We start from the raw sequence: 27,930 nt of genomic DNA, 5'->3' as shown, positions 1-27,930 counted from the left end.
GGGCACCAAGCTAGGAGTGCAAATTGGATCTGTGTGGACAGACTAGAAACTACAAAACAAGATATTACTGTCAGCAAAGATTCCTATGAGCTGATTTGTTTCTGGTAGAAAGTTGATTTTTCTGTTGACTGTCACTTCGTTCTTTGGTGAAAATGTTTGATTCATGGGTACATCCTGGGGGACATCTTTAATACAGAGCATTCTCTGTATAGATCATCACTAATATTCTACAGAAGGATCATTTAGATTCATGCTGCCAGATCTGATGAGTTTATCCAACATTTTCTTCATCCACAGTATTTTGGGATGGTTGAGTTAGGGCGGGGGAGTAATGGGCTCAGATTCTTGCAATAGTTGGGTTGAAGGTGCAGTTGGGGGTGGGTGGGAGGTTGGATGGTGGTGGGTTGAATTGTGCTGTTAATTACTGAGTTAGACCAGAGATTAAATGACGTGTAATAATTCTAGGGTAAGTATCCAGATAAATAGCAAGCACCTAATGCAAGTTTCCAACCCAAAATCAATGTAAAACCTGGAGGGTCTGGGACAACGCAAATCAGTCCATTGGAAGCTTAAATTTCCCGGGTAATTACAGCACCTGTACGCACATTAGGACTTCTCCTTCAGTGTCCTGACATGTAACAAAACTTAATTTCAGTGCATTGCAGCCTCTGATACCAGAAGAACTAGCCCATTTTAAAAACTAATGCAGTGAATTGTGGAAACTCAATTTGCATTGAAAGGAATTTGTACTAGGTCAGCATTTATTCTAGGCCATCACTATTTGCCCTTGAGAAGGGGTAGTGAGCTGCCTTCTTAAACCCCTGTAGTACATGTGATGTAGGCACACCCACAGTGCTGCTAGGGAGGGAGTTCCAGGATTCTGACCCAACGACAGTGAAGGAACGGTGACATGGTTCCAAGTCAGGATGGTGAGTGACTTGGAGGGGACATCCAAGTGGTGGTGTTCCCATGAATTTGCTGTGCTGGTCATTCTAGATGGTAGTGGTTGTGGATTTGGAAGGTGTTGGAAGACACCTTGGTTGTGTCATTGCTGGTAAATTTCCTTGAAATCTGTTCCCTTTAGTTAGAAATTTCCTTCCTTTTTGTCTAATTGTTGTTTCATTTGTGATTATTGGTTGGTGGGTTATGGACTATGGAAGAACAAGCTTAGTATTGAGAAATATCCTGTCCTTGTCTTATATCTAGACCCATTTTCAGCAGAAATGAGTGAGTAGCAAATGGGAGTGAAAATGAAGTGCTAAGTTCAATTATTGTCATTCTGTCTGTGTTATTATTTAAAGTGCACACAAGACAGTCCAAGGTATGAGCACAATACCTTAGAAAGATCCATTCCACTCACAAGGCTGCCCTCAATTCATTCATTAATTGTTAGAGTATTCTGTCATTGGCGTGCAAATCGTAGTGTGATCTCCATTTAATCTTTTATGAACAACATCCCAGGTATAAGAAAAATACGACAAATGTTTTAATTTGGCTGTAACTTTATTTATTGACATCATTGATAAATATGAATGTATCAACAAGTAACATTAAAAATAATTTCAGACATAACATTTATTCATGATTAGTATAATTACAACACAGCAAGTTTAATTACTGCCAACCAAATGACTTATGTAAATTGTATCCACAATTATTAATATGTAATGTAATTAAATTGATAATAAATTGATGTCTATTAATTTGTTTACTAGTATTGTTTCCCTAAGTATGGAGCATTTAAGAATCATTTTAATATTCATGATGTATAAAATCAAAAGTACTGATTTCCTTGGTGATCCTGCTGTAAAGAAGAGCAATAACATAGAAAAATAACAGCTTAGAAACAACTTTCCTCATTCTGGGAATGCTCTGGGGAAGACAATCATGCAAGGTCGATTCCACTGACTGCAGGATAAATAAGTTAGCTGGGTAACTAACTGCTGAGCCATTATTCCAACACGTGGGTCGAGTTAAGATTGACTTCTCTGTTCCTGAAGGTCCAAATAATATTTTTTGTAAATGATCATATTAAATTTTCAGTATAAGTACCATGTTAATAACTTTGATTTGACTTGTTATGAGAATCATGAATGTTGTAAAACATCCCAAGCTGCTTAACAAAAAGAAAAAAAGAATGTGCATGAAGAGTAGCCAAAAGCTGAATCAAAAAGGTAGATTCAAAAAATATTTTTAGAGGTGGAGAGAGATGATGGGGAGATTAAAGACATTAGAGGGGAATCTCCAGATATTTAGGCTGAGGGAACTGAAGGCTCTGCTCCCCATGGTGGATGAAGAGAAGTGCAGAGAGTTCAGAGCATAAGGGTCAAAGGGTGCAGGAGCAAATGTAAAGCTGGAGGATGTCGTAGAAGGAGGTTGGGGAAGACTGCAGGAAACGAAAGATGACCGAGGATTTTAAATTCGAGTGGCCATTTTTCTATGACATTGCATTTGATGAGTCAAGGTCAAGGGCATTTTATAGATCAAGCACAGATAAACATTGGGATCATAATTAGGTGCAGCTTGGGAAGTTGAGGAAGAAAGAATAGAGAAAAAAAAGAGAATTACTTGGATAGGGAAAGGAAGGGAAGAGAATAATGTGCGAAAAGGGGACTTTGCTCTCAGTGTTGGGGAGCTGCTGGATTTTGATCTGGACAGTGGGTGAGCTCTTGGTGAGGTTCTGATTTTGCTTTTTTTGGCAAAAATAAACATGCTCAATGATTGGGAGGAAGAATTCCTCTGGATATTTTATCTTAATTGGAACTTAGTGTTCTATCAAGAAACCATTAAGAAATGAACACAATATACAAAGAACTTTGCAGATCTGACTTCTCTTCAGTGAGTTTACCCTGAGAAAGCATCACTTTTTGCAGTTCCTTCTAGTGATGTCTATGCAGCACTGATTGGACACGGAATGGCAGAATGGATAAGTAATGGTGCTTATTATCATTTGAAACTATCCGATCTATTACTATAGTATCACATACAGACATAACAGGCATTGCACACATTTTAAAAGTTCTGAAATATCCTGAAGTGGTGAAAGACATTCTAAATGCAAGTTGTTTTACATGCAATCGTTTGATCTCTCTCATTTTTAATACATAACTAACCCATCTCCATTGGTGATTAGGATATTAAGAGTACTATTCACAATAGCAAGTGTTAGAGGGCAGGGATTAATGCGTTGGAGCAAGATGGCAAGGGGAAATGTGGCAAATGGCAAGATGGGGAAATAGCAAGGAATGGATGAGGAGAGAAAAAGTGAGAATAATTAGTAATGAAGAGGTGGAGGAGAGGGGAGAAGGATTCTCCTTTGTGTAGTTTCACACATTTCAGTCAATGAAGCATTTTTGTGGTGTTATGTCTGCAAGTGGTGCTATGATGGTTTTGAATGGATCACATAGTTTAAAGTGACAATAAGCACTATTGCCTATTTTTTCTGTCTCCACACAGTACTGTGCTGTTGTCACTAGAAGGGACTGAACAACCGATACCGATGTAGAAGTCCCTTGTATATTGTGTTCATTTCTTAATGGTTTCTTGATAGAATGGTAAGTTCCAATGAAGGTCAAACCTCCTGCGGGATTTCTGGGTTAAGAGGGTTGTCCTTCGAGGATAAGTAGAATGGGTTTATGTTCTCTGCAGTTTAGAGGAGCGAGGGATGGTCTCAGGGACGGAGTGCTTGAGAGTTAAGGTGAGTGTGGGAAAAATAAGATAATTTTTAGAGAATCTAAGAGAATCAACCTGAATCTTTTTATTTTTTTCTTAAATCCAACATAAATTGCTGGTACAAAGAGTCGTGACTCTGTGGAATTCACTACCCCAGAGCGTGGTAGATGCCGGGATATTGAGTAAATTTAAGGGAGAGGTGGATGGATTTTCAATTAGTAAGGGTTTGAAGAGCTGTGGTGAGCGGACAGGAGAGTGGAGTTGAGGCCAAGATGAGATCAGCCAGGATTGTATTGATTGGTGAAGCAGGCTCCAGGGGCTGAAATGCCTGCTCCTGCTTCTCACTTTGATGCTCATTGAACTGTATAAAATTCTTAGAGGGCTTGACAGGGTGGATGCTGCGAGGCTGTTTCCCCCTCTGCCCACTCAACAAAGCTAGGACCAGAGGTCATAGTTTCAGGATAAGGAGCTGGTCATTTAGGATTGAGATGCTGAGGAATATCTTCACTCAAAGAGTTGGGAATTTTTGGAATTTCCTACCCCGGAGGTTTGTGGATGCTCAATGAGTATATTCAAGGTGGAGATCAATGGATGTTTGAGCATGAAGAGAATCAGGGATTTAATTAAAGGATATGGATAGAGGGGGGGAAAGTGAGGTAGAAATTCAGCCATGATTTTCGTGAATGGTGGAGCAGACTTGATGGAACATTAAAGCCTACTGCTACATTTATTTCTTATCTTATTCTTATTTAGAGGGAAGAAGGGAAAACACATTGTTTAGAGTGGAGGACGGTTCCGGGTATTGTAAGTTATTGGGGGCTTTAATTGGCCAAAATCTATTTGGATGAGTGGAGGATAGGGGCATTGTTGAAAAGGTGCTCAGCGAGGGAACAAGAGGTTCTGGCTGTCTTAAAGCTACCTCAATGAGAGGGGACTGAATTTTCATCGAGTCCCCCAGGAACGGAAATTCGATTTAACGGCCTCCTGGCCATTTTCCTTGGGATGGGCCTCGGGTCGGAAGGACTACCCACCATTAAGTGTTGGTAACCAATTGCGGTGATTAAAAGTTAAAGTTAATATATTAGTCACAAGTAAGGCTTACATTAACACTGCAATGAAGTTACTGTGAAATTCCCCTAGTCACCACACTCCGGCACTAATGCATCTAACCAACACATCTTTTAGACTGTGGGAAGAAACCAGAGCATCTGGAGGAAACCCACCCAGACATGGGGAGAACATGCAAACTCCACACAGACAGTGACCCAAGCCAGGAATCGAACCCGGGTCTCTGGCGCTGTGAGGCAGCAGTGCTAATCACTGTGCCACTATTAAGGCTGATTTTCAGAGGCCAACTGGACTTTACCAGTCTTTCAGAAATTCAGTGGGAGGAAATTGTGATCCAATGTCAGACGTAACAGTCTCATTGCGTAGAGCTGGATACAAGGTTGAAGAAAGTGGCAACAAGATAGAGCTGGATGTTGTCAGGACAGAAAGATACCCCCATACCCTTAGTTGATGTTACTGAGAGGAGCCATGTAGATGAAAAACATCTACATAAGGAAATAAGAATCGATCTTCGGCAAACTCCACAGAAATATGAGGAGCAGTCTTTGCTGGAGATATGCAGTATGGTATGAAGAGAATCAAAGAAGGGCAGAATTACAGACAGAGCAAGATAACAGAAGAAGCGTAATGAATCATTGAATCTCTCCAGTGCAGAAGGAGGCCATTTGGCCCATCACATCTGCACCAACCAAAATCCCATCCAGGTCCTGTACCCGTAACCCAACTTATTACCCTGCTAGTCCCTCCTGACGCTAAGGAGCAATTTAGCATGGCCAATTAACCTAGCTCACGCATTATGGAGTGTGGGAGGAAACCAGAGCACTCGGAGGAAATTCACGCAGACACGGGGAGAATGTGCAAACTCCACACAGACAGTGACCAGGGGCCGGAATTGAACCTGGATCTCTGGCGCTGTGAGGCAACAGTGCTAACCACTGTACCACCATGCCAGTAATGGAGAAGGATGGGATATGGGCTTTGATACCATGGTACTTCAGAAATTAGAGTTTATATCTGCCATTTCCTCAAATTAACATAAAGTAACATGAAAGAATGAAAACCGCTGAACATATAAGGAATAATTTTGAATATGGCATATTTACGTACCGTCCTTTCATGTTTAGTAGAATGTTTCAACAAGTATGAAGTAACACATGAGCAGAACAAACAGAATATAGCGGACGACTGACTGGAGATTGTTCAGAATGGTCATGGGTTCTGCAATACAACCACATTGGGTAAAGAATAATTCAGTAGCTGTAGCTGGAGTAAACTAAAGAAAATTGACAATTTGTTATTAGTCCAGTTTGCAGTAGCATATTCCACTTGAATTGGGAGGGACTGCAGGTTCATCACAAGATTACAGCTCATCACACTTTATTATTTTCCAGATATATCTCAATGAGTAAATATAGACTTATAAATAATATCTCAAATAGTAAATATACCCTTCTGATCCGAGCTTCTTCAGAAATGCGGAATGTACCTTCAATCCAACTGTTTCTTTGTCATGCTGGATGATTGGGGAGAGATGAACCATACCCCATTTTTACAGTACTAGCTACTGTATTCTGGTAAGTGTTCATCAACACTGAAAGTCTGGGGCATTTAAACAATTTTCCAGCGTGTTATCCAAAGATGTCCGGGTTAGGTGGATTGACCATGCTAAATTTCCCCTTAGTGTCAGGGAGACTAGCTAGGGTAAATGCATGGGGTTGTGGGGATAGGCCATTGGTGGGATTGTGGTCAATGTAGACTTTATGGACCGAATGGCCTGCTTCTGCACTGTAAGATTCTACGGGTGTGATTCTCCGCCAGCGCTCGCCTCTAAACCGGAGAATCCTGCTCGAGGTCAATGGACCTTTGCACGATCCTCCCCCCACCACCCTCTATAATTCCCATGCCGGGCGGGACGGGAGAACTCCGGCCTATGATTCTATGACTCTAGTGTTTGAGTGGCTGAGGGAATGAGTAAATGTGGAGGTGGGCTGGGGGGTGTTGTAAAGGGATAGGGTGCTAGTTGGGTAGGGTGGCAGCGTTGCAGGTGGATTGGGAGTTAGGCGAGTAGGGTGGCAGGTGTTAGGGTGGTGAGATAGGGTGGTCTGGTCGGGGGAGAGATGGGGGGTGTTGGAGGCATGGAGCTGGATGGTGGGGGTGGGGGATGGCGGGGAGGGTGGCCTGGTTGGGTCAGGGGCTGTTGGTGGGGTGTTGGGAGAGTCAGGGGGAGTCAAGTAGTGATCATAGAATCATAGAAACCCTACAGTGCAGAAGGAGGCCATTCGGCCCATCGAGTCTGCACCGACCACAATCCCACCCAGGCCCTACCCCCACATATTTACCCGCTAATCCCACTAACCTACGAATCTCAGGGGCAATTTTTAACCTGGCCAATCAACCTAACCCGCACATCTTTGGACTGTGGGAAGAAACCGGAGCACCCGGAGGAAACCCACGCAGACACGAGGAGAATGTGCAAACTCCACACAGACAGTGACCTGAGCCGGGAATCGAACCCAGGACCCTGGAGCTGTGAAGCAGCAGTGCTAACCACTGTGCTACCGTGCCGCCCTAATATTGATATTGGTTCAGGTTCGGTTGGGGGGTCTAGGAGGAGGGATGGGGGAGTGTTAGTTGGGTATCAGCGTGAGTGATTGACGAGTCTATTATATAGTGACCCAGGAATTTGATCAGGATTTTTCTGTCTAAAGCTTCCTGAGGAGTAACTTTCAAGGTAAGTCAGTCAGAATTGTCTGAAATCTGAATAGAACTCAAGAGTTGAAGATGTTTGCAGAGGATCCTGAGAGCAGAGTAATTGTTCATTGGAAACTGGGTGCCTCCCTCAGTTACACTGCCCTAGAGCTCTGAGGTTAAACCTCTATCATGGAAACAAATGGCCTTTTACGTCGTGTGGGTGGCTACGTCTTGATTTGTCATTGCTGGAAGGCACCAGGTGGATCTTTCTGTTAATTCCCATCATATTTTATAAACATGGTTTTTTTCATCTCCTTTGTTGTACTGATCCCATTCCAAATCTTTGATCAAAGGGGGGGCGATTCACCCAGCTCGCCGTGCTGCTCCAGCAGCGCAACGGGCCGGGAGACTCAAGCGGAGGCCGTGTAGCGGGCTTCCTGCTGCGTGCCACGGCCCCTGCGCTTCTCCGGCCGCCGGATTTCCGCTGCCATCAGCTCTGCACCAGAAGTCGGTGCAGAGCTGTGTAAATTATGCTATTGGACATTAGCATAGCATTAGCGGGCCCGGGACTGAAGTCTTCAGGCCCGCCAGCCTCCGCCCCCCGCCAGGAGTGTTTCATTCCAGCAGGGTTTACAACAGCTCCGAGCTGGCGCCCCATGCCCGCTGGAATGAAGGGGGGGCCATGGAGGCCCCCAGGAGGTCAGGGTTAAGGGGAGGTGCCCCCTGGGCATTATCAGCTCAGCAGTGCCAGCCAGGCCCCCTGGCACTGCCCAACGGACAAAGTGGCAATACCCAGGAGCACTTGGCACTGCCCATAAACCATCCGGCAGCGCCAATGGGGTGGAACCAGAGCAGGGGCAGGACCTATGGGGGGGGGGGCGGGGGGGTGATCGGTAGTGGTGGGTAGTCCCGCTGCCACTCTGCACTCGGTGGTGACAGAGGGAGGGAGGCCAGCGATTGGGACTGGCCATTGGAGTGGAAAGGGAAGGGGGGGGGGGGCGCTTGGCCTGCTGGTGGGATCAGGACTGCGGCGGGGTGTGGGGGGGGGCGGCATCAGGGCTGTGGGGGTGAGTGGTTGGGAGATTGGGACTGCCGGGGCGGGGGGAGATCGAGGCGGGCCAGGAGGGTGGGGGGAGTTGGGGCTTGCCCGCACACTTCCGGGGAGCCAGCGATCAGGGTGTGGGTGGGGGGTGGGGGTGCGGCTGGGGGGTGTCTGGGGGGTCGCACGGCCAGTGATGCGGGGTCGCAGGGCTGGCCAATGATCGAGCTGGTCAGCAATCGGGAGGCCGGTGTACAGGGCTATTGGGCTTGCATCGATCTCCGCTATGATAGATGGGCACATGCGCGGTGGCCGGCAGTGCTATGCTGCCGGCCTCTCCAGCGGGAATTGGCCCCACCCAGAGCTTTTTAATGAGATTCACGCTCGGGCTCTCTGCAGTGCACAGAGTGTGGGAGATTCATTTTGAAAAGTTCCACGGAAAAAAGCAGTGGGATTTACTCCAGTTTTTATGGAAATTCGACAATCTGAATTCTTTTGGGAGAATCCCGTCCAAGATTCTGGTGTATTTCTCAGACTGATTCATGCAGAGTCAGGCAACACTTTTTTTCAATCTTATTTTTATCTCACACCAGATCCCGCATATAATTTGCATTCTCTGGCAAATGTTTGGAAGGCTATAACTCTGAGATTTTAGTTCTGCTTTGTCCCCTCCCATCTCTAATATACCTGCCATTCCCCACTTCAAAAATTTCCATCCACCACCTAATTTATGATTATGACAGCAATCTAAAGAGTTAATTCCTACGGGGAAATGGAAACTAAATAAAAATATAATGCACCTACCTTCATAATTTTGATTCTTCCGTGCAGCAACTGTAAAAATGAGATTAAAGATAATATTCAGAAACAAACTTTCAGCAATAAATATATGATAGGTTTAATCATTGCCAGGATTTTGATTCCATTGCTGTGGTAGCCACAAATACATAAATCATGACACCTCCTCCACAACCATCCTCAACATTGGTGCCCAACAAGGCTGTGTTCTCAGCCCCCTGCTACACTCCTTATACATCTATGACTGTGTGGCCAAATTCCCCTCCAACTCGAGTTTCAAATTTGCTGACGACACCACCATAGTGGGTCGGATCTCAAACAATGATGAGACAGAGACAGGAATGAGATAGAGAATCTGGTGAACTGGTGTGGCAACAATAATCTCTCCCTCAATGTCAACAAAACGAAGGAGATTGTCATCGACTTCAAGAAGCGTGAAGGAGAACATGCCCCTGTCTACATCAATGGGGACGAAGTAAAAAGGGTCAAGAGCTTCAATAAAGAATGTCTTTCACTTAGGAAACTGTGGTTGCAAATCTTTATATAAGCTAAAGTTGAGCCCAATACTTAGCCTCTGAAAAACCCCCTACACTAGTCCTCCTGGATTGCCACAGCAGTTGGGAAGGGACTGCAGTATGGAGCTTATGACGGCGATCTTATGCAAAAAATTTTAAGTCCAGGACGAAGATGAAATAGAGAGTTTCCGATCCATTTTTTGGGTGAGTCCAAATTTGTGATCTTATATAAAAAATTCAAAAACGGTTTCTTGCCTGTAGGGGGAGGGAGTGGGGCTTAAATCGTGCGAATGCTGCTTCAAAGCAACAGATGGCTCCATTGTGCATACACAGGTCCCTCTGCTCTGAGAGCCTCTGCTGCACTCAACCAGCCTCCATGCTTTTGCAGGCACCCCCTCCCCCAGCTACTGTGGGGACCCGCGACCTATTGCAACCCGCAGCAGTCAAGCCCACCCTCACCACTGATTGGCCCGTCCCAGTCTGGCCCCACATCCTTGGCACAGCCCAGTGCCTATTGGGCAGTGCCAGGATGCCAGGTTGGCACAGTCCAAAGGATATCACCCTCTGACTGCTGACCTCCCAGGGGGTCCTCAACGGCCTTCAGTTCTACCGGCGAGGCCATCACATCTGGTTCCCTTTGCTGGGGATCAGCTGTGACTCTCACCAGAGAGAACCTCATCCAGCAAGGCCATAGAGACAAGTGAGCCCAGACGATAAAGTCCCGGGCTCACTAATTACATTTAAATTATATTAAAATTCAATTAAAATAATTTAATCAGCCTTGCGCTGGATATGGGGGTGAGACTGATCTTGCCAGATATCTAGTGCCGGTAAGATCACGAAAGGCGAGAAATCAGGCACGAACCTAATTTCTTGGCGCGATCTTACCAGCTCGTCCCACCACCCCATGGGGCTTGATAGTAAGACCTTCCCCTATGGAACCGTGTATGCACTGACCTACAGGTAAGATCTGCAGGGTGAGAGACTCTTAAAAACATTTAATCACCTAACTGAAGGAATAATTCCAAAGACTGAGGCCCAAATCAAAAGGTGGGCATGTGATAATCTCTTCAGAGATCTGATAGATGAAGTTAGGTCTGACATTGAAGATTTCAGATTTGGAACTATTCCCCAACATTTGCCTCCCTGTACAAAATAAACTTTCTTAACACTCACCAAGACAAACGTGAATTAGTGATCACTCGACCGAGTGGAAGTCCAGTGAAGGGGGCTACAAAATTTATTTTGGTGGTCCCAGAGGAGAATATTTCCAACAGGGTTTTCAAGGACAGTTATGGATTTAAATCACTAGGGACAGAAGAAGGGGGCTGGCTTCACCGAGCCAGGTCTAAAGGATTTATGACCCATAAGGAGGACCAGGCACATTTGAGCACGGCAGAATGCTGTTCAGAATCAGAACATTACATAGTGTGCCTGTTGGACCCTTGAGCCTCGAGGGAACATCTTCCCATCTTACCATTGAAGGAAGCATTTAAAATGGTACAAGTGGGCCCCACACAATGGTGCATGATCACACTGGAGACAGAAATAATTTCTGGGGCTTTACTTTGTGAAAGCAATCGCAGCTTTGTCTGCCAACGACAGACTCATTGACTGTGGGAGAGTTCCCTCTTCCTGGAAAAACAAGAGGTTCCATGCTTGATGCCTGGTGGGATGACTCATTGTATGTTGATGAGACATTGGGGGAAGTGGTCTGACAGGCCATGTGGGAGGCTATGGAATTTGTCCATGAATATGTCAGGCACTCCAAAGAAAAGATCCATAAGGGACGGATACAGGTGAACCCAGACTGCCACCAGATTGAAACAACCAGGATTACACCATTGGTGATATGTATTTGTTCCAAGAACAGTAGGAAATCGCCCAACTAACTGGTGGGAAATAATCAGGATGGGGATTATCATAGGGACAAGGGTAATGTTATTGTGGGCCAGCACGATGTGCTGTTATCAAAGAAGATCTGTTAAATTGTCAGCTCTGGCAGTGTCTCGCTATGCCCCTATAGTATCCTGCAAAAAGGGAGAAGGGGCAAATTTAGAAGCTGGAATTTACAGCAGGATAGTTTAGGACACCAATTTAAGGTGAATGGCTAAAGAAGCATCAGTGACATGACTTAGTGACTAGGGTCTGGAATGCACTTCCTGAAAGGTTTACGGAGGCATATTCAATCCTGGTTTTTGAAAGGGAACTCAATAGGTACCTGAAGGGAAAACAATTTGCAAAGATACCAGGAAAGAACAGACGACTGGGACCATCTGATTTGCTCTTGCAGAGAGCAGAACGAGGGCTTTCTGTACAGCTGCAAGCATTCTACAATCTGGGACTTATTGTGTACATCTCAGTTTAAGGAATGGGCAGTTTAAACCAAATGATATTTGCTGCTGTTATTATGTTTTAATGTGATCAACTTTCCAAAAAGTAACTATACATAACTGCAGATTACATTTAAAATAACTTTCCAAAAATACCAACTTGTCTATATACATCTCACTGGTGTTACTGCTCTCACCATTTCTGCAGCTATTTATATTTGATTATATGTGTTAACTCCATAGAAAAAGCTATTAGTTAAACTCAAAGCTGAGAGATAGAGGATAAACTCTAATGAACAATGGCAGAATGGTGGAAATTACCTGGAATATGTTACAGAAGTAATGTCCAGGTGGAAGGAAGTGCTACAGTGTGAAAAGACCTTCCACACTGTTTGTGGGGCAGCCTCTAACGATACCCTGAAGGGGCACTGACTGGATTCACAGTCTGTTACTAATGGGTAGACCATAGACATTGCATGCCAGGCCATTCATACATGAAAATTACAAACATGGTCCAACAACATGTGTCTCCTTAACAGCTAATCTAATGCCTAATCCAAACAACAAAGTTTCATCAAGATATCTTCCCTTACCTTGAACAATTAGATGACTCCCAGAGCCCATGATCTTCCTTGAAAGTGAACCTTTGTGAATAAGGATGTTACAATAATACATCCCTGTGTCACTAATGTGAAGGTCCTTAATTCTCAGTTTGCTGTAGAAATAAGTTATGTTCACCCTGGACACAATGATACGATCGTCTTCCAACTCAGCACTGATATTTCTCACATGTGTATCACCAAATATCACTTTAACGTAATGCCAATAGATACTGCCATTTACTGCCTTGCCTTCATCCTGTAGAATGCATTTGAAATGGGCAATCTGGCCTTCCTGCAGCCAGAGTGCGGGGGGTGATTGTAGTCGCTTTGATCCAACAGCAACACCTATTACAATACAAGCTCATTAAAGTGTTGAAGATAGTTTCAAAGTTTCAATGCAAGTTATAGTAAATCTGCCACAATATTGAGTGATTACTTCGATACATTACTTATATCTAGAATCAATATACTTACAGGCTGCAAACAAAAGCAATGTAGCAAGCATCATGCGTTATCACTACTGATGGTATGAATAAACAGATCTTTTTGCTGCACTAAATTAACTGTAGCAGCAATTTCACTTCCTTTTTTGTTAGAAAACGCTTTTCCTTTGCTACATTTGTTCTCAGAAATGCCTCACTTTAGTGAAACTAGTTTCTCGTTTGAAAGATCCATCACATAATGCATTTTTTCTGTGAATTTCTGAGTGTTGGAAAAAAATTTGCAAGTGTCCTGAAATATGTTGATAATAAGAGAATCAAGTCATTAATTTATTTTGAGAAACTGGCATTTTTATCCTTTCTGGAATTCTAAGAGATCAGTTATTGATGAGAAGCTCTCTATCTGACTTGATCTATAGAATGTTACTGGGATTGTTTCCATGGGTATTTTCTTCCGTGTTATTAAGGTTTAATGCAGCAAATAGGAAAACGAGTATCTCCCACCTTGGAGAATCAAAATAAGTCAATCTAAAATGGCCACTAAGAGAATGAGGAGAGATTAGGACAGATTAAGAGAGGTATCTTTATACATCACATTGTTAAGAGTCAGGAATGTTTAGTCATAGGGACTAATTGCATCTTTTAAAAGAAAATTGGATCAAGTTTTGAAACGGAGGAACATAAATAGAAAATGTTGGAAATTCTTAACAGGTCAGACAGCATCTAACAGAGAGAAACAGAGTTAACTTTCCCGTAATCAGTTTGAAAAGTTTCCAGAACCCACTGAATTTTGCTTTGTGTTAGTTTTGGAATGCTTTTGTTTTGGAATGTTTTAGCTAAGAGATAGCAGAGACATTATGGATTAATTGGCTGCCTTCTGTGCTGGTCAACTAGTATTTGTGATACCGCAGTTCTACAAAGGGGATTGATCTCAGTATAAGCAAGGCAAACGTTTGCTAAAGGTTGTAATGTGACCTCTTGCTGCAGTTTCGTTATTGTAAAGTAAGTGTAAGAACACATATTCAGGAAGACTCCAAAGCCATTAAATGGTCATTTGCTGAACATGATGCTGAAGGCCAACAGTATGAAGCAACAATTTGAAGACTGTGCCGAACTCCTATTTAATGAATAATTGTGCTTGAATGACAGACCCAAAGGAGCCTTCAAAAGGAACACTGTTGTCGTGTTACATCAGGAGGTTGAGGTTAGGTTCCAACCCAAAATTCAATCAAGGAGTACAACTGAAAAAGACAAGCACCTGTACTCATGAACAAAGCAAAAGCAAACGGGGACAACAGATGTCTGCTTGGAAGAGAAGAAATGAAGAAGTACAATAATGATGTATAAACTATTTGGGAAAAATGTAATTTGTTTCTCCTGCTTTAGTACCTTCAAAATGCTTTCCCCTCTGAATGTTTTCACAGTCTTTGTGTATGTCAGAGTGAGAGCCAGTGACAACACAGCTAGGAGTTTTCTGCTCATGCACTCGGTAATTTAGACTATGAATGGAGGGGTGCAGCAGTTGTCAGAATCAGTTGATACAGAGGGAACTGAGCTGACAGATAAATCTGGAGATACAGATTCCTGGAAATTCTTATTAAAGCACCTTCTTAATTTTATGAACTTCTCAGAATCAGACTACTTTCACATTTTCCTCTATGATATTAACCCTATGGATCTAAGCATTGTACAGTTAGTGAACTTCAAAGTGACCCATATAAAACTAATTGTTCTTGCACCATCTTTTCCCAGAGTGCGAGTGGGTTTCTTTTTTTAAGCTAATGCCATGTTTCTTTTCCCCAGGTACAACCTGAGGGTGTAAAGCACAGGAAGTGATTAATTGCTTATGCTCTATAAAAATATCACAGGACTGAAATGACCCTCATCTCTCAGGGATGTTCAACTGGTAGAACTTCTGGTGCTTGCTTCTTGGAAGCCTGAGCCCCTCTTCAATGTTGCACTGGCATGGTTTGAGGGGTAAGGGAGAGTTGCAACATCTCCTGGTGTCTGAAACAACGGTAGTGTCTCAGGCAGGTGAATTTGAATAGTTTTGCTATTCCAATGGGCCCTGGATCTGTAACCCAATTGAGCAACAAATTGATTCCATCAGATCTCAAAAGACCCGAGGCACAGCGACCACTTTAGCAGGGAAGCTGTGGATTTTTGCGATGCTCAATTCTGTTTCCCCAGTTCCTCCTAAGCTGCAGTCTTGTGCTTCCATTGAAATGAGTTGCTGGTGAGTCACTGGCCAATTATAGGCTGATGATCTGTAGCCAACACCAATAAAGTTATCATTTGTTCCATTATTGGCTGCAAGGAAGATTTTACTTTTGAAATGCAAACATAAAAGACAACTGTAAACCCAAGATTCACAGCAGTTACTTGCTGAACATTCTTGGAGATTGGCTCCAAGCCTGCACGTTGATGTGGAACTTCTCAAACATTTTCTTGGCGATGTTAGCGTGGACTCAAAGCACTTCCATCTCTGAGTCAGAAGGTTGCAAGCTCATGTTCTACTCCAGAAACCTTTGCACAAACTGGACTGATCTTTCACTGCAGTATTGAATGCACTGTCAAATATGATGTCCATAGGTGATTCATTAAACTCAAATTGCATCTGTCCTCTCAAGTGGAAGTAGAAAATTACATGGTGCAATTATAAAGAGGAATATCAGTTCCAAATTTAGCTAACTGCAGTTTGTTTCCCGCTGAAGTGCCAGATGTGTGATTTGTGCCTATTCACTAAACGAAGGATGAATTCACAACAGGAGATGGTAAACAAGGTGGCATCAAAAATTGTCTCCTTTCTGCTCTTACTAACACTCAACATAAGGATGAGTATGTGTGACTAGAGGCCTAGAAACATCTGGAGCTGTCCTTTATAATTTGCAGAGAAAGAGAAGAATGAAAGGTTTGATAATGGCCAAGTTAAGTTTATTTATTAGTCACAAGTAGGTTTACATTCACACTGTAATGAGGTTATTGTGAAAGTCCCCTAGTCGCCACACGCCGGCACCTGTTCGGGTACATTAAGGGAGAATTGAGCATGGTCAATTCACCTAACCTTTGGACTGTGGGAGGAAACCAGAGAACCTGGAGGAAACCCACGCAGACACAGGGAGAATGTGCAAACTCCATGCATACAGTGACCCAACCCGGGAATCGAACCCGGGTCCCTGGTGCTATGAGGCAGCAGTGTTAACCACTGTGCCTTGCTAAATTCTCCCTTAGTGTACCTGAACAGGTGCCGGAGTGTGGTGACTAGGGGATTTTCACAGTAACTTCATTGCAGTGTGAATGTACTTGTGACTAATAAATAAACTTAATTTATCCTTACCCAGAGGAACAACAGGATAGATAGCATTTATTTCTCAAAGTGATTAATGTTTAGAGACATTGGGCAAAATTTTACAGCCCTTCCGGCTGGTGTGATTCTCCAGTCCTGCAAAGTCAATGCATTTTACACCTTTACCCCCGTTGTGAAAGGGCCATAATATTCCACCTATGGAATGTGCCAAGACATGGTCAAACATAGCTGTTACATTGTAAGCTGATAAATATTTTCCCAAGTGCTAAACAAACTAAGTCCTTTAAAAAGCTGGATGAATTTGGATTTGACAGTATCAATATACCAATATCTTATTGAATATGATAGCCTATCGACTCTCCCAGACCAGGCAAAGGTCATGATCATTACAGAAGATAACCAATCACAATACAGTAATGTGGATTGCAATGTTGAATGAATATTTGGCAGTTTCACTAGTTGCTGAAATTGAATTTGGTTAAGTTTTATCATATATTGTTCATGTTAGTTCCCCACTCTGTAACAGCACTCTCATCTAATAATATGAAGCATGAATGCAACCGATCACTGTCACTGCCCGTGTGGAGTTTGCACTTTCTCTCCGTGTCTACGTGGGTTTCCTCCAGATACCCTGGTTTCCTCCCACAGTAAGAAGTTTAACAACACCAGGTTAAAGTCCAACAGGTTTATTTGGTAGCAAAAGCCACACAAGCTTTTGGAGCCCCAAGCCCCTTCTTCAGGTGAGTGGGAATTCTGTTCACAAACAGGGCATATCCACATCATTCCTCCCACAGTCCAAAGATGTATGGGTTAGGTTGATTGGCAATGCTAAGTTGACCCCAGTGTCGGGAATTAGAAAGGCAAATATGTGGGGTTATGGAAGTAGGATCTGAGTGGGATGTGGTTAGTACAGACTTGATGGACCGAATGGCCTCCTTCTGTACTGTAGGAATTCCATGATTTCATCAAACTCAAGTCCTTTAACAAGTGGTGATGATTATGGTTTTGAATATTTCATACATTTTTCACACATGGGAAATAGGCACGTCAGATGCAAACGCAACACAGAAATCAGAAGGATGAAGATTAATACGTTAAAATAAGTTTTATTAATTCAATCTTTTAAAGTCTGATGAATATTATAGGATAAAAGAATCACAAAAATGCTTATAGAGAAAAGCCCAACAGGTTTTCGAAAGAGTCCAGCACTTCAATGAGACACATGAAATTGCTTCAGGTTAGAAAGAGCCAATTTTATGCATTAGCCCACAGCCTTAATTAATCAAAATATTTAGATTTAGCAGAGATATTGCAAAAAGAAATGTATACCTAAACAGCTTGTTGTATTGGTAAGAAAGGTTGATTTAAAATGTGTAGACAATTTCTCGAGGATGTCTCACACAAAAGAGCAGAATGTAATGTGGACAGTGGAGGTCCAATATTATGATATGGAATCCAGTGGCGTTCATGCCAGCCCGATCTCCAGGAGCCCTAATGGAATAAAGTTCCTAATTGGCAGTGGGAACCATGCCGTCTGGGTTCCAGGTTCCCAGGGACCATTTAATTGCCGCACTGTCATTTTAGGCAGAGAGCCCACCCCAAGAGCTGCCAGCCAGAGGCTAGCAACTCTGCTGTACCAGCAGCACCACTGACAGCAGTCATTCCCAGGGAGTCGCTGATGTATTCTCCAGAGATAGGGCAAGCCTTCCCTGCTTGGATTTAGTTGGAGGGTGTCAGGAAGGAAGCAGGATCTTCAGTTTCCACCCTCCTGCAAAAAGTTGCGCAATGTAAATAACATTCCACATCATTCAAGGACTCATTTAGACGAGGAGTATTTAGCCTAAGATTTTATTTAATCTACTGAGTGAGAGAAAATACATTTAGGAATTTAAAATACTTATCATAAAATTGTATTTAATCTCCTGAGTGAGAGAAAAACACTCAGGAATTGAAAAATGAGATGCAACAGGGCTGAAGTACCACAACTTGCAAAAATTAGATGCCAGCAACTGAAGGACGGTAAATTAGTTTTGAAATTGAACAAAAGTGACACTGAGTTTAAAAATGTGAACTACATAAATCATTGTAAAAAATACATCAAGATACTCAAATTTTTCTTATTAATGGGATGCGGCCGTCGCTGCTTGGGTCAGCATTTATTGCCCATCCTTAATTGACTTGAAGTGACTTGCGAGGCCATTTAATAGCCAACTAATTGCTGTGGCTCTGGAGTCACATTTAGGCCAGACAAGGTAAGAATTGCACATTTCCTTCCCTGAAGGACATTAGTGAATCGGATGGGTTTTTACGACAATCGATAATGATTTTATGGTCAACATTAGGCTTTTAATTCCCATTTTTTTATTGAATTCAAATTTCACTATTCGTCATGGTGGGATTCAAACTTGGGTCCCAAGTTCATTGTGCTAAGTCTTTGATTACTAGCCCAGTGACAATACCACAACACCACCACTTCCCCTTAAAATCCGGCACTCAAAATTCACTGTTTCAGATGTAGTGCATCAAAATAAATTTTGATGAATATTTTGAAATTGGAACAAAAATAGTATGTCAAATATATACCATATATTTGCACATTATTATTTGAAAGTTATAAAATTGAGTTATTTTTGACATCAGTATTGAGGTTGGTCTAAACATCCATTCAATACAGATCCACAGTATTTAAGAATATTTAGGCAAAATGTGAATATCTACATTAGGCAAGTTTGAAACACGTTAATATACAAAATACAAGCCAACAACTTTGTATATATTCCCCAAATAGCATATACAAAGTCAGCTCCATTTCAGATTACCCTTCTCCATATTTTTAGCATCAAGGGTCAAGCACCATTTTAGTAGGAAAAGTTCTGAATGTAATTAAGTTCAATTGGATCTGCTGTTTGCTATCACCAAGGTATATTTAATTCCAAAATGGTAGTTCACACGAATTTCTCTCTGCAATATATTGATCATTCCACCTCAATTAGTTTGGAAATTATTTTTCAATGTATTATAACACTAAAATGCGTCAGTGCCTCTAGTACAAATTTAATTCCACTACACTAGATCCTTTTTTAAAACTTTATTACACTGTGCTATAGAGTATTCATTTATGAAATCTGCAACAAAAACATGTTACTATTTCCTTTGTTATTCCTCCACTGGAGTCCTTTATAGTTGGCTAAGCATTGGTTCAATGAACTTTTAACCTTCTTTTCTTTGAGTTTTAAACTGGTAAATTAGTTGTTTTGACAGGGTTGCCAATGTAATCAATATTGACCAGATCAGAACATCTCCATTTCCATCCTCACCCTTGTAATGAGAAAGATTATAACAGTGATTAAATTGGCAAAGCTTTAAGTAATCCTGAATTTTGTGAGGTTGGCCGAGTAGTCATGATTGCACTGTAAACTTTCCATTCATCAGTCTTAGGTATGTGGTTCCCTTGCCTTGATTTTTATAAAGCGACAGTTCTAACCAGGCTCTGGTAAGAACTACCATTTATTGTTCCAGAGCATTCCGAAGTTTCAGTCAACTTTCCACAACAGGACCAGTGTGGCTGGCCAGGGTGACCTTTGTGTCCATGTCCGCAACCTTGGTACCCACCTGCCAATCAAAGGCAAAGAGCAAATTTTCACAATACTGTACACTTAGTAATATCAGTAAATTTAATGTCAGAAAACACATATCAAACTAACTGCACTTTTATCTTTTTTAAGAAGGCAAACATTAAGATATGATAAAACACTGTCCTATATTCTGTCCCACACCTACAATCTGAACATTATTATTCCACCAAGTTCTGAATCAGTGAGCTGGATCGAGCACCATAAGAAGTAAGTCACTTTCTCTGTGTCCATATCTAACTACTTAAAAATGGTCATAGATAACTTAATAGACAAAATCTACATCATCTTTGGGTAGATGAAGGAAATAAATAGGGAGGGTGAAGAAAAAAAGCTTATTCTCTTCCAATTTGTTTGCGCCATTTCTAATTTCTCTCTTTCTAAACATTATTTCTTTGGGCTGTTGGACAGCCAAATCTGCTGTTCTTTAGTAAACTTGAAAATCAATATTTTATTTATTGTCCATTAAGGGTTAAAATTTGGTCACTGAGCTGACTTACTTACGAGAAAGGCTGTCAATGACAACTGTAAATTAAGATACATCCAAAAAGTCATTTGGGCTATTATAGTTAATTTGTATATTAATTGAGTGTATTATATTTGGATGATGAGCATTAACTTCACTTGTGCTTCTCTGTATTTGAAGACACTGAGAAGTGTGGTTGTTGAATTTGGAGGTGTGTGTTTGTAATTTTCTGTCTCTATAAATAAAGTTTAAACTGTGTAAAAAATTAGCCTCCAGTTTTATCCTTCACTGCCTTTTTTCCTTAAATGGAACAATATATGCAAGAGTTTTTCTATTAAACTCACCAGGCATTGTGCCTCTGCAGCCACAACGAACATCTTTTTGTCCAGCGCTAGAACAGAACGTGCAGCAATGGAATATACCAGAGTGCTTCCGGAATTTGCTTGTGACTGTTATAGTGAATGGAGATCCCTGGAAAAACAGCAGCAGCTTATTCAGGTTACATTGTAGTTAAAGTATGTTGAATTAACAATATATATTTTTACAATTAAGTGCAAATGCACAATAGCAAAACAAATAAAATATTTATTTTTTACTAAAAATTATCCCCTCTATTACACAGAAGTGACCCAATGTACAGCTGCTCTATGGAAGAGCAAGTTTCAATCACAATAATATTGTGGCCTCTCCAAGTCATATTTATAATACAAAAACAGAAAATGCTGGAAAATCTCAGCAGGTCTGACAGTATCTGTGAAGAGAGAACAGAGCCAACGTTTCTGGATGACTCTTTGTCAGAATCATATTTATAATACCTGTGTTACAGTAGTGATGTTTTTAAGTCACCTTAATCATAAAGAACAAAAGAACAAAGAACAGTACAGCACAGAAAACAGGCCCTTCGGCCCTCCAAGCCTGTGCCGCTCCTTGGTCCAACTAGACCAATCGTTTGTATCCCTCCATTCCCAGGCTGCTCATGTGACTATCCAGGTAAGTCTTAAACGATGTCAGTGTGCCTGCCTCCACCACCCTACTTGGCAGCGCATTCCAGGCCCCCACCACCCTCTGTGTAAAAAACGTCCCTCTGATATCTGAGTTATACTTCGCCCCTCTCACCTTGAGCCCGTGACCCCTCGTGATCGTCACCTCCGACCTGGGAAAAAGCTTCCCACTATTCACCCTATCTATACCCTTCATAATCTTGTACACCTCTATTAGATCTCCCCTCATTCTCCGTCTTCCCTGGGAGAACAACCCCAGTTTACCCAATCTCTCCTCATAGCTAAGACCCTCCATACCAGGCAACATCCTGATAAACCTTCTCTGCACTCTCTCTAACGCCTCCACGTCCTTCTGGTAGTGCGGCGACCAGAACTGGACGCAGTACTCCAAATGTGGCCTAACCAGCGATCTATACAGCTGCATCATCAGACTCCAGCTTTTATACTCTATACCCCGTCCTATAAAGGCAAGCATACCATATGCCTTCTTCACCACCTTCTCCACCTGTGTTGCCACCTTCAAGGATTTGTGGACTTGCACACCTAGGTCCCTCTGTGTTTCTATACTCCTGATGACTCTGCCATTTATTGTATAACTCCTCCCTACATTATTTCTTCCAAAATGCATCACTTCGCATTTATCCGGATTAAACTCCATCTGCCACCTCTCCGCCCAATTTTCCAGCCTATCTATATCCTGCTGTATTGCCCGACAATGCTCTTCGCTATCCGCAAGTCCAGCCATCTTCGTGTCATCCGCAAACTTGCTGATTACACCAGTTACACCTTCTTCCAAATCATTTATATATATCACATAAATTTAGAAAACTCGAGTAATCCAGAGAATGAGAGTTCAAATCCCACCACAGCCATTTAAGAACTTGACGTGGGATTTTCAGGACCCACTCACCCCAAAACTGGAGAATCCCGCCTGAGGTCAATGGACCTTTGTATGGTCTGCTTCCCCGCCCACTACAATTCCCGTGACGGGCGGGATGGGAAAATTCTCCCGTGATCTTTTCGTTTTGCTTTCAAGTCTGGAGATCTCAATGTGAGACCATGAGGTTGTCAGATTATTGTAAATACCCATCTGATGTATTCTAGGAAACAAAATCACCTTGCATTAAGTTGATCTGTCTCTACACCCTAGCTATGACTGTAACATTACATTCTACACTCTCTCATTTCCTTCTCTATGAACAGTATGTTTTGTCTGTATAGCACGCAAGAAACAATACTTTTCACTATGTTAATACATGTGACAATAATAAATCAAATCAAATCAAATCACATCTATGCGTACCCGGTCTAGCCTAAATGTGACTCAAGCCTCACGCCAACATGGCTGACTTAACTGCTCTCTGAAGCGGCCAAGCAAACCAATATATCAAACCACTTCAAGAAGGTACAGCCTGTTGGGCTAACAGATTAAAACTAATATATTTATTTAGAAGTAATATTAAACAAAATTGAAAAGACAGAGAGAATATTGAAGGGTGGGGGGAGAACTGAGGAAAAATATTCCCCCCCCCCCCCCCCTCCAGAGGATTTAGAACTCATTGCCTGAAAGAGTGGTAGAGTCAGAAATCCTCATCCCATTTTAAGAAGTACTTGGATATGTGCATGAAGTGCCATAACCTACAATGCTATAGACCAAGAGCTTCAATAGGATTAAGTTGGATAGTTGTTTTACAGCCAGCACAGGCATGGTGGATTGAATGACCTCCTGTGCAGTAGATTCTCTATGATTCTATGAATCCTCTATTCCCTTCTCACCCATATCTTATCTAACTTCCTCTTAAATACATCTATTCTAGCCACCTGAACCACTCTTTTTGATAGCGAGTTCAATATTCTCACCATCTTCTTTCGAATTCCCAGTTTAATTTCTTTAGTGACTATTTTATATTACTGGCTTCCAGTTGTAGGCAGTGACTAGCACTGCTGTCTCACACGCCAGGGACCTGGGTTCGATTCCCGGCTTGGGTCACTGTCTGTGCGGAGCCTGCACGTTCTCCCCATGTCTGCATGGGTTTCCTCCAGGTGCTCTGGTTTCCTCCCACAGCCCTGAAGACGTGTGGGTTAGGTGCATTGTCCATGCTAAATTCTCCCTCAGTGTACCCGAACAGGTACCGGGGTGTGGCGACTAGGGGATTTTCACAGTAACTTCATTGCAGTGTTAATGTAACCCTACTTGTGACAAATAAACAAACTTCCGGTCTTCCCCACCAGTGGCAGCAATCTCTCTGTATTTACTTTCTCAAAATATTTCACAATTTTTAAAGGAACTCTAATTGGTCATCCTTCATCATTTCTTTTCCAAGAATAATAAAGCTATTTTAATACATGCCTCATAAAATCAGGCTTAAATGCCTGCTTTGCAAAACTTAGTTGAATTATATACTTAAGTGACTCTAGGAGTATATGCATACCTTTTTAATTTCCTTAATTGCTGGCAACTTTATTTAATAATGGCCCACAATGAAACCCATAATATTTGAGCATCCTCATTTCTGAGCTGCAGTGGGTTTGAGATCTTCGATTTCTAAAGGTGTAACTGATGGATTTTTGCAGTTTTGCAACTTAATCCATGTTTGACTTTTCTTACTGCATTATTTTGTTACATTACTAGCTTCTTCTGCTGTTTTTGCTGGTACTTTGCACTAAATCTAAATTTAGTTACCTTTATCATACACCGAAATAAATAAGATGCAGAGGCTGTTAGCAGAAGATAAGGGAACTAAATGAATCTCACAAACGTAAAGTAATTACAGCGAAATACCAAAATAGGCAGATAATTGAAGGCAAATAGAAGAGGAGCAAGTGGTGGAAAGATTATTTAAGATTTATACAAGAGCAAAGTGAAGAAATAGTTCTGAAAAAACTCTCCTTTGGAGTTAACTTAAGAAAGGGACCAATACTGGAGCCAGGAGGTCGAGGCAGTGACGTTACAAATAATGTCTCACAGCATTAATTCATTTTCAGAACACTATCTTATTTTTACTCATTAGTTCACACAACGTAGACATTACTGGCAATCAGCATCCACGGTAAACCCTTATTGCTCTTCAGAAGGTGGTGGTGAGCCACCTCCTTGAACCATTGCAGTTCATGTAGATACACCACAGCACTGGTAAGGGTTAAGTTTCAGGATTTAGACACAGTGACAATGGAAGAACAGTGATATAGTTCTATAGAAAAGGGAGGGGGGAGCTTAAAACAAACACAATCACTAGGAAAACTGTCAGAGCTAAAGACAGACAGATCTTCAGCACTTCTTTTATGATCCTAGGATGCAGACCACGAAGTGGTTGCAGAGCAGCATTGGTTATATTCCTCCTAAATTCTCCAGATTCTGGAAAGGTCCCAGCCCATTGGAAAATCAAAGATATAACACCTCTATTCAAGAAAGGAGGGAAACAGAAAATGGGAAACTACAAGCCAGTTAGCCAAACATCGGTCATAGGGAAAAATGCTATAATCCATTATTTAGGCAGTAACTGCAAGGTACTGGTAGATGGAAAACTAATTATGAATAATTTTAGTTTATTTTGACTATCAATTAAAAATTGGTTGGAGAACAAGTCAATAAGTATTTGTGTTGACATGGGGAAAATCAGACCACAAAATAGAGGAGCCACTGAGGTCAAGGAACTCACTGCATGTTTGTTAGGCATGCTCAATGATTCAAAGAATAACAAGAACTAACCCAAGTTTAGTTGGGTTCAGAGTCAATTTTCTGTTCTTGGTATGGTAGGGGCGTTACTGAGAAATTCGATTTATTAGAGAAAGTAACTCAAAAGTCAGTGCAGAGACCATAAAGGGAAGTTAAACACTTGCAGAAGTGTGAGATACAGCAACTGAAGGACGCGATTGGAAGGGTCCGTTAGCTCACTTGGTTAGATGGTGAGCATGTTCAATCCGTACTTCAGCTGAGGTAGACTTGGGGCTCGCATCCTCCCCCTGCCCTCAGAGCAAAAGTGTGGCATAATCTACAGCCTGGTAATCCTCGAGTGATTGAGAATTCTACCTGAAGAAGGGCATGATTGCAGAAAGGGAATATTTCAAAACGGGGTGCGAGATACTGAAAAAAAATCGATGAACAGAGAGCACATTGTATAAATTGAGGACATGCTTGAATCCGTATCCTGCTAGGGAACGAATGTGAGGTTCTTAAAATGCAATTGAGATGAATTGGGAATGGAAGTGGCGGAGCTCAAACATTTTTAACTCCAACTATGTCACAGGATAGAGATAAGAAGACAGAGAGAGACAGTAGTAGTGATTCTGGAAGGTGCATCGAGAAAGTGATTGGCACTCCCAACTGGATCCCCAGTAGCCCCTTACTGCTTCCCTTCCCCCACCTCCCTAATATACTTTGAACCCTTCTTTTCACTGGAAAACGTAAGCAAAAGTCTTGATAATTTTGCACATGGAAAGGAGGCTGTAGCAAGAGGCTTCTAAAGAAATAAACATCATTTCTGCAATGCCTTTCATATCCTCAAGATATGCTGAAGCGCTTGAGTGAGGAGTTGCTTTTCTGACATATATTCACTGTCATTTTATTGGCAAAAGTTGAGCTTCATTGATGACACACGTGTAGCCAGTAATACCACAAAAAAACCCACATAAGACCATAAGATATACGAGCAGAATTAAGCCACTCTGGTCTGTTCCGTCATTCAATCATGGCTGATAAGTTTCTCAACCCCATTCTCCCGTCTTTTCCCCGTAATCTTTGGTCTCCTTACTAATCAAGAACCTATTTATCCCTGCCTTAAATACTCAATGAACTGGCCTCCACAGCCTTCTGTGGCAATGAATTGCATAGATTCGCCACCCTCTGGCTGAAAGAGTTCCTCCTCATCGCATTCTAAAGGGTCATCTCTTTACTCTAAGGCTGTGCCCTCGGATCCTAGTCTCTTCTACTAATGGAAACATCTTCCCCACATCCACTGTATCCAGGTCTTTCAGTATTCTGTAAACTTCAATGAGATCCCCCCTCATCCTTCTAATCTCCATTGAGTACAGACCCTAGAGTTCTTAAATGTTCCTCATATGTCAAGCCTTTCACATAATTTATACATAGAAAACGTTTTCATCCTATTACTGTTCATGTGGTGTCAGATCACAGGGACAATAAAATAAATGTGAATGTGCAATTAGCCACATTTGCCTTCATTTTGCAGCAGTCCTCTGGAACATCATGACTTGAAAGCATCAAGTTAGATAACTGGCTGCTGGGGCTACCTACTCACGCCCTGGTCAAAAGCCCCACTGAGAAAACCCCAAACAGGGCTAGAAAGTAAAATATAACAAAATTCATGCCTCCACTCAAACTCCTTTGACAAAGAAACTTCTACATTGATCAGGGAAATTTTGCTGCATCCGTGCCTAGTAGATCCTGGTTTTCTGGAACTCTTGGCAGGAGATTCAGCAAGGTTAGCCTGCAGTCTTGGCACAGGGAAAGGCCACGGAAGTAGAAATAAGCAGAGTCGGTAGAATTGGAACATCAGCCCTTAATTAAAAACGCTTTTACTTAAGGTTGTTAACAGTTGATAAAATATATTGTCTGGCATTTTATGAATGAAGTCATTTTAGAAACCAGAGATTTAACTACCCTATACATTGGCTGGAATTCTCCAACCACACCAGCGGCTGGGATTCTTTGTTCCCGCTGCAGTGAATGGAGATTTGGCAGAGCGCCAAATTCTCCATTCTCGCTGGCAGCAGTAGCGGGGTGTACGAGACTGGGGAATTAGATTTATAGATCACTGGTTAGTGTATTAATTTACTGACTACATTATTGTAGTGCAGGCATTAACCATTTGAAGTAGGTTATTGAATACATCCCTCTCTGCTGTTTAATGCAATGTTAACATGTGAACCAATCTATTCAAATTAAACCTCTGGCTCGATTAAAATTCCCATCTTTATCAATTTTAATGAGTAAAATAGAACAGGAACAGCACTTTTGATTCTCATCTACTTTCTCAGTAAGTGAACTAAGATGGAAATTTTTGTCTGAGGAGGCTTATACTGATCAATATTTGGATCAATCAACAGCAGTTTGGAACATTAGAAAGATCAAGAACAGAATGCTATTGGGAGCAGGTTCCAAGATGCTGCAAGTTATCAAGTCACATCGATACGGGAGCATTTATATGTTGTCCGCTCTTTTAACATGGTAACGGGCAATTAAACAACTAACGAGACATAATGGCTCCACAAATATCCCCATCCTCAATGATGGAATAATCCAGCAAATCAGGAAATAAGGCTGAAGCATTTGCAACCATCTTCAGCCAGAAGTGCTGAGTGGATGATCCATTTCAGCCTCCTCCTCTTGAGATCTCCAGCATCACA

The 27,930-nt window shown here is 42.0% G+C and overlaps 2 protein-coding genes across 2 annotated transcripts in view; both read right to left on the bottom strand.

Moving 5' to 3' along the window:
• Positions 1-1,488: 1,488 nt before the first annotated feature.
• LOC144506486 (uncharacterized) lies at positions 1,489-13,248 on the bottom strand. Its single transcript, XM_078232665.1, has 5 exons — positions 13,193-13,248; positions 12,710-13,063; positions 9,275-9,304; positions 5,848-5,958; positions 1,489-1,994 (listed from the first exon to the last, which is right to left on the bottom strand). Exons 1-4 carry the CDS (start codon positions 13,224-13,226, stop codon positions 5,861-5,863), a joined length of 516 nt encoding a protein of 171 aa, XP_078088791.1. The 5' UTR covers positions 13,227-13,248; the 3' UTR covers positions 1,489-1,994; positions 5,848-5,860.
• Positions 13,249-17,555: 4,307 nt separating this feature from the next.
• trim45 (tripartite motif containing 45) overlaps positions 17,556-27,930 on the bottom strand; it is a 30,526-nt gene continuing 20,151 nt past the window's right edge. Inside the window, exons 5-6 of the mRNA XM_078232664.1 lie at positions 20,908-21,034; positions 17,556-20,077 (exon numbers count right to left, since the gene is read on the bottom strand). Coding sequence (XP_078088790.1) covers positions 19,929-20,077; positions 20,908-21,034 — 276 coding nt within the window. The 3' untranslated portion in view covers positions 17,556-19,928. The remainder of the gene's footprint in view (positions 20,078-20,907; positions 21,035-27,930) is intronic.

The sequence above is a fragment of the Mustelus asterias genome, chromosome 17 (assembly GCF_964213995.1).
Source record: "Mustelus asterias chromosome 17, sMusAst1.hap1.1, whole genome shotgun sequence".
Lineage (NCBI taxonomy): Eukaryota > Metazoa > Chordata > Chondrichthyes > Carcharhiniformes > Triakidae > Mustelus > Mustelus asterias.
This window is presented reverse-complemented; position numbering and strand designations above follow the sequence as displayed.

Excerpts from the sequence above, each read along its gene's own strand:
- LOC144506486 (XM_078232665.1), bottom strand. The coding sequence starts at position 13,226 with ATGATGCTTGCTACATTGCTTTTGTTTGCAGCCT. Across the intron at positions 13,064-13,192 it reads ATTGCTTTTGTTTGCAGCCT|GTGTTGCTGTTGGATCAAAG; the intron begins GTAAGTATATTG and ends GTATTGTAATAG. Across the intron at positions 5,959-9,274 it reads GAAGAATCAAAATTATGAAG|AACCCATGACCATTCTGAAC; the intron begins GTAGGTGCATTA and ends GTTGTATTGCAG.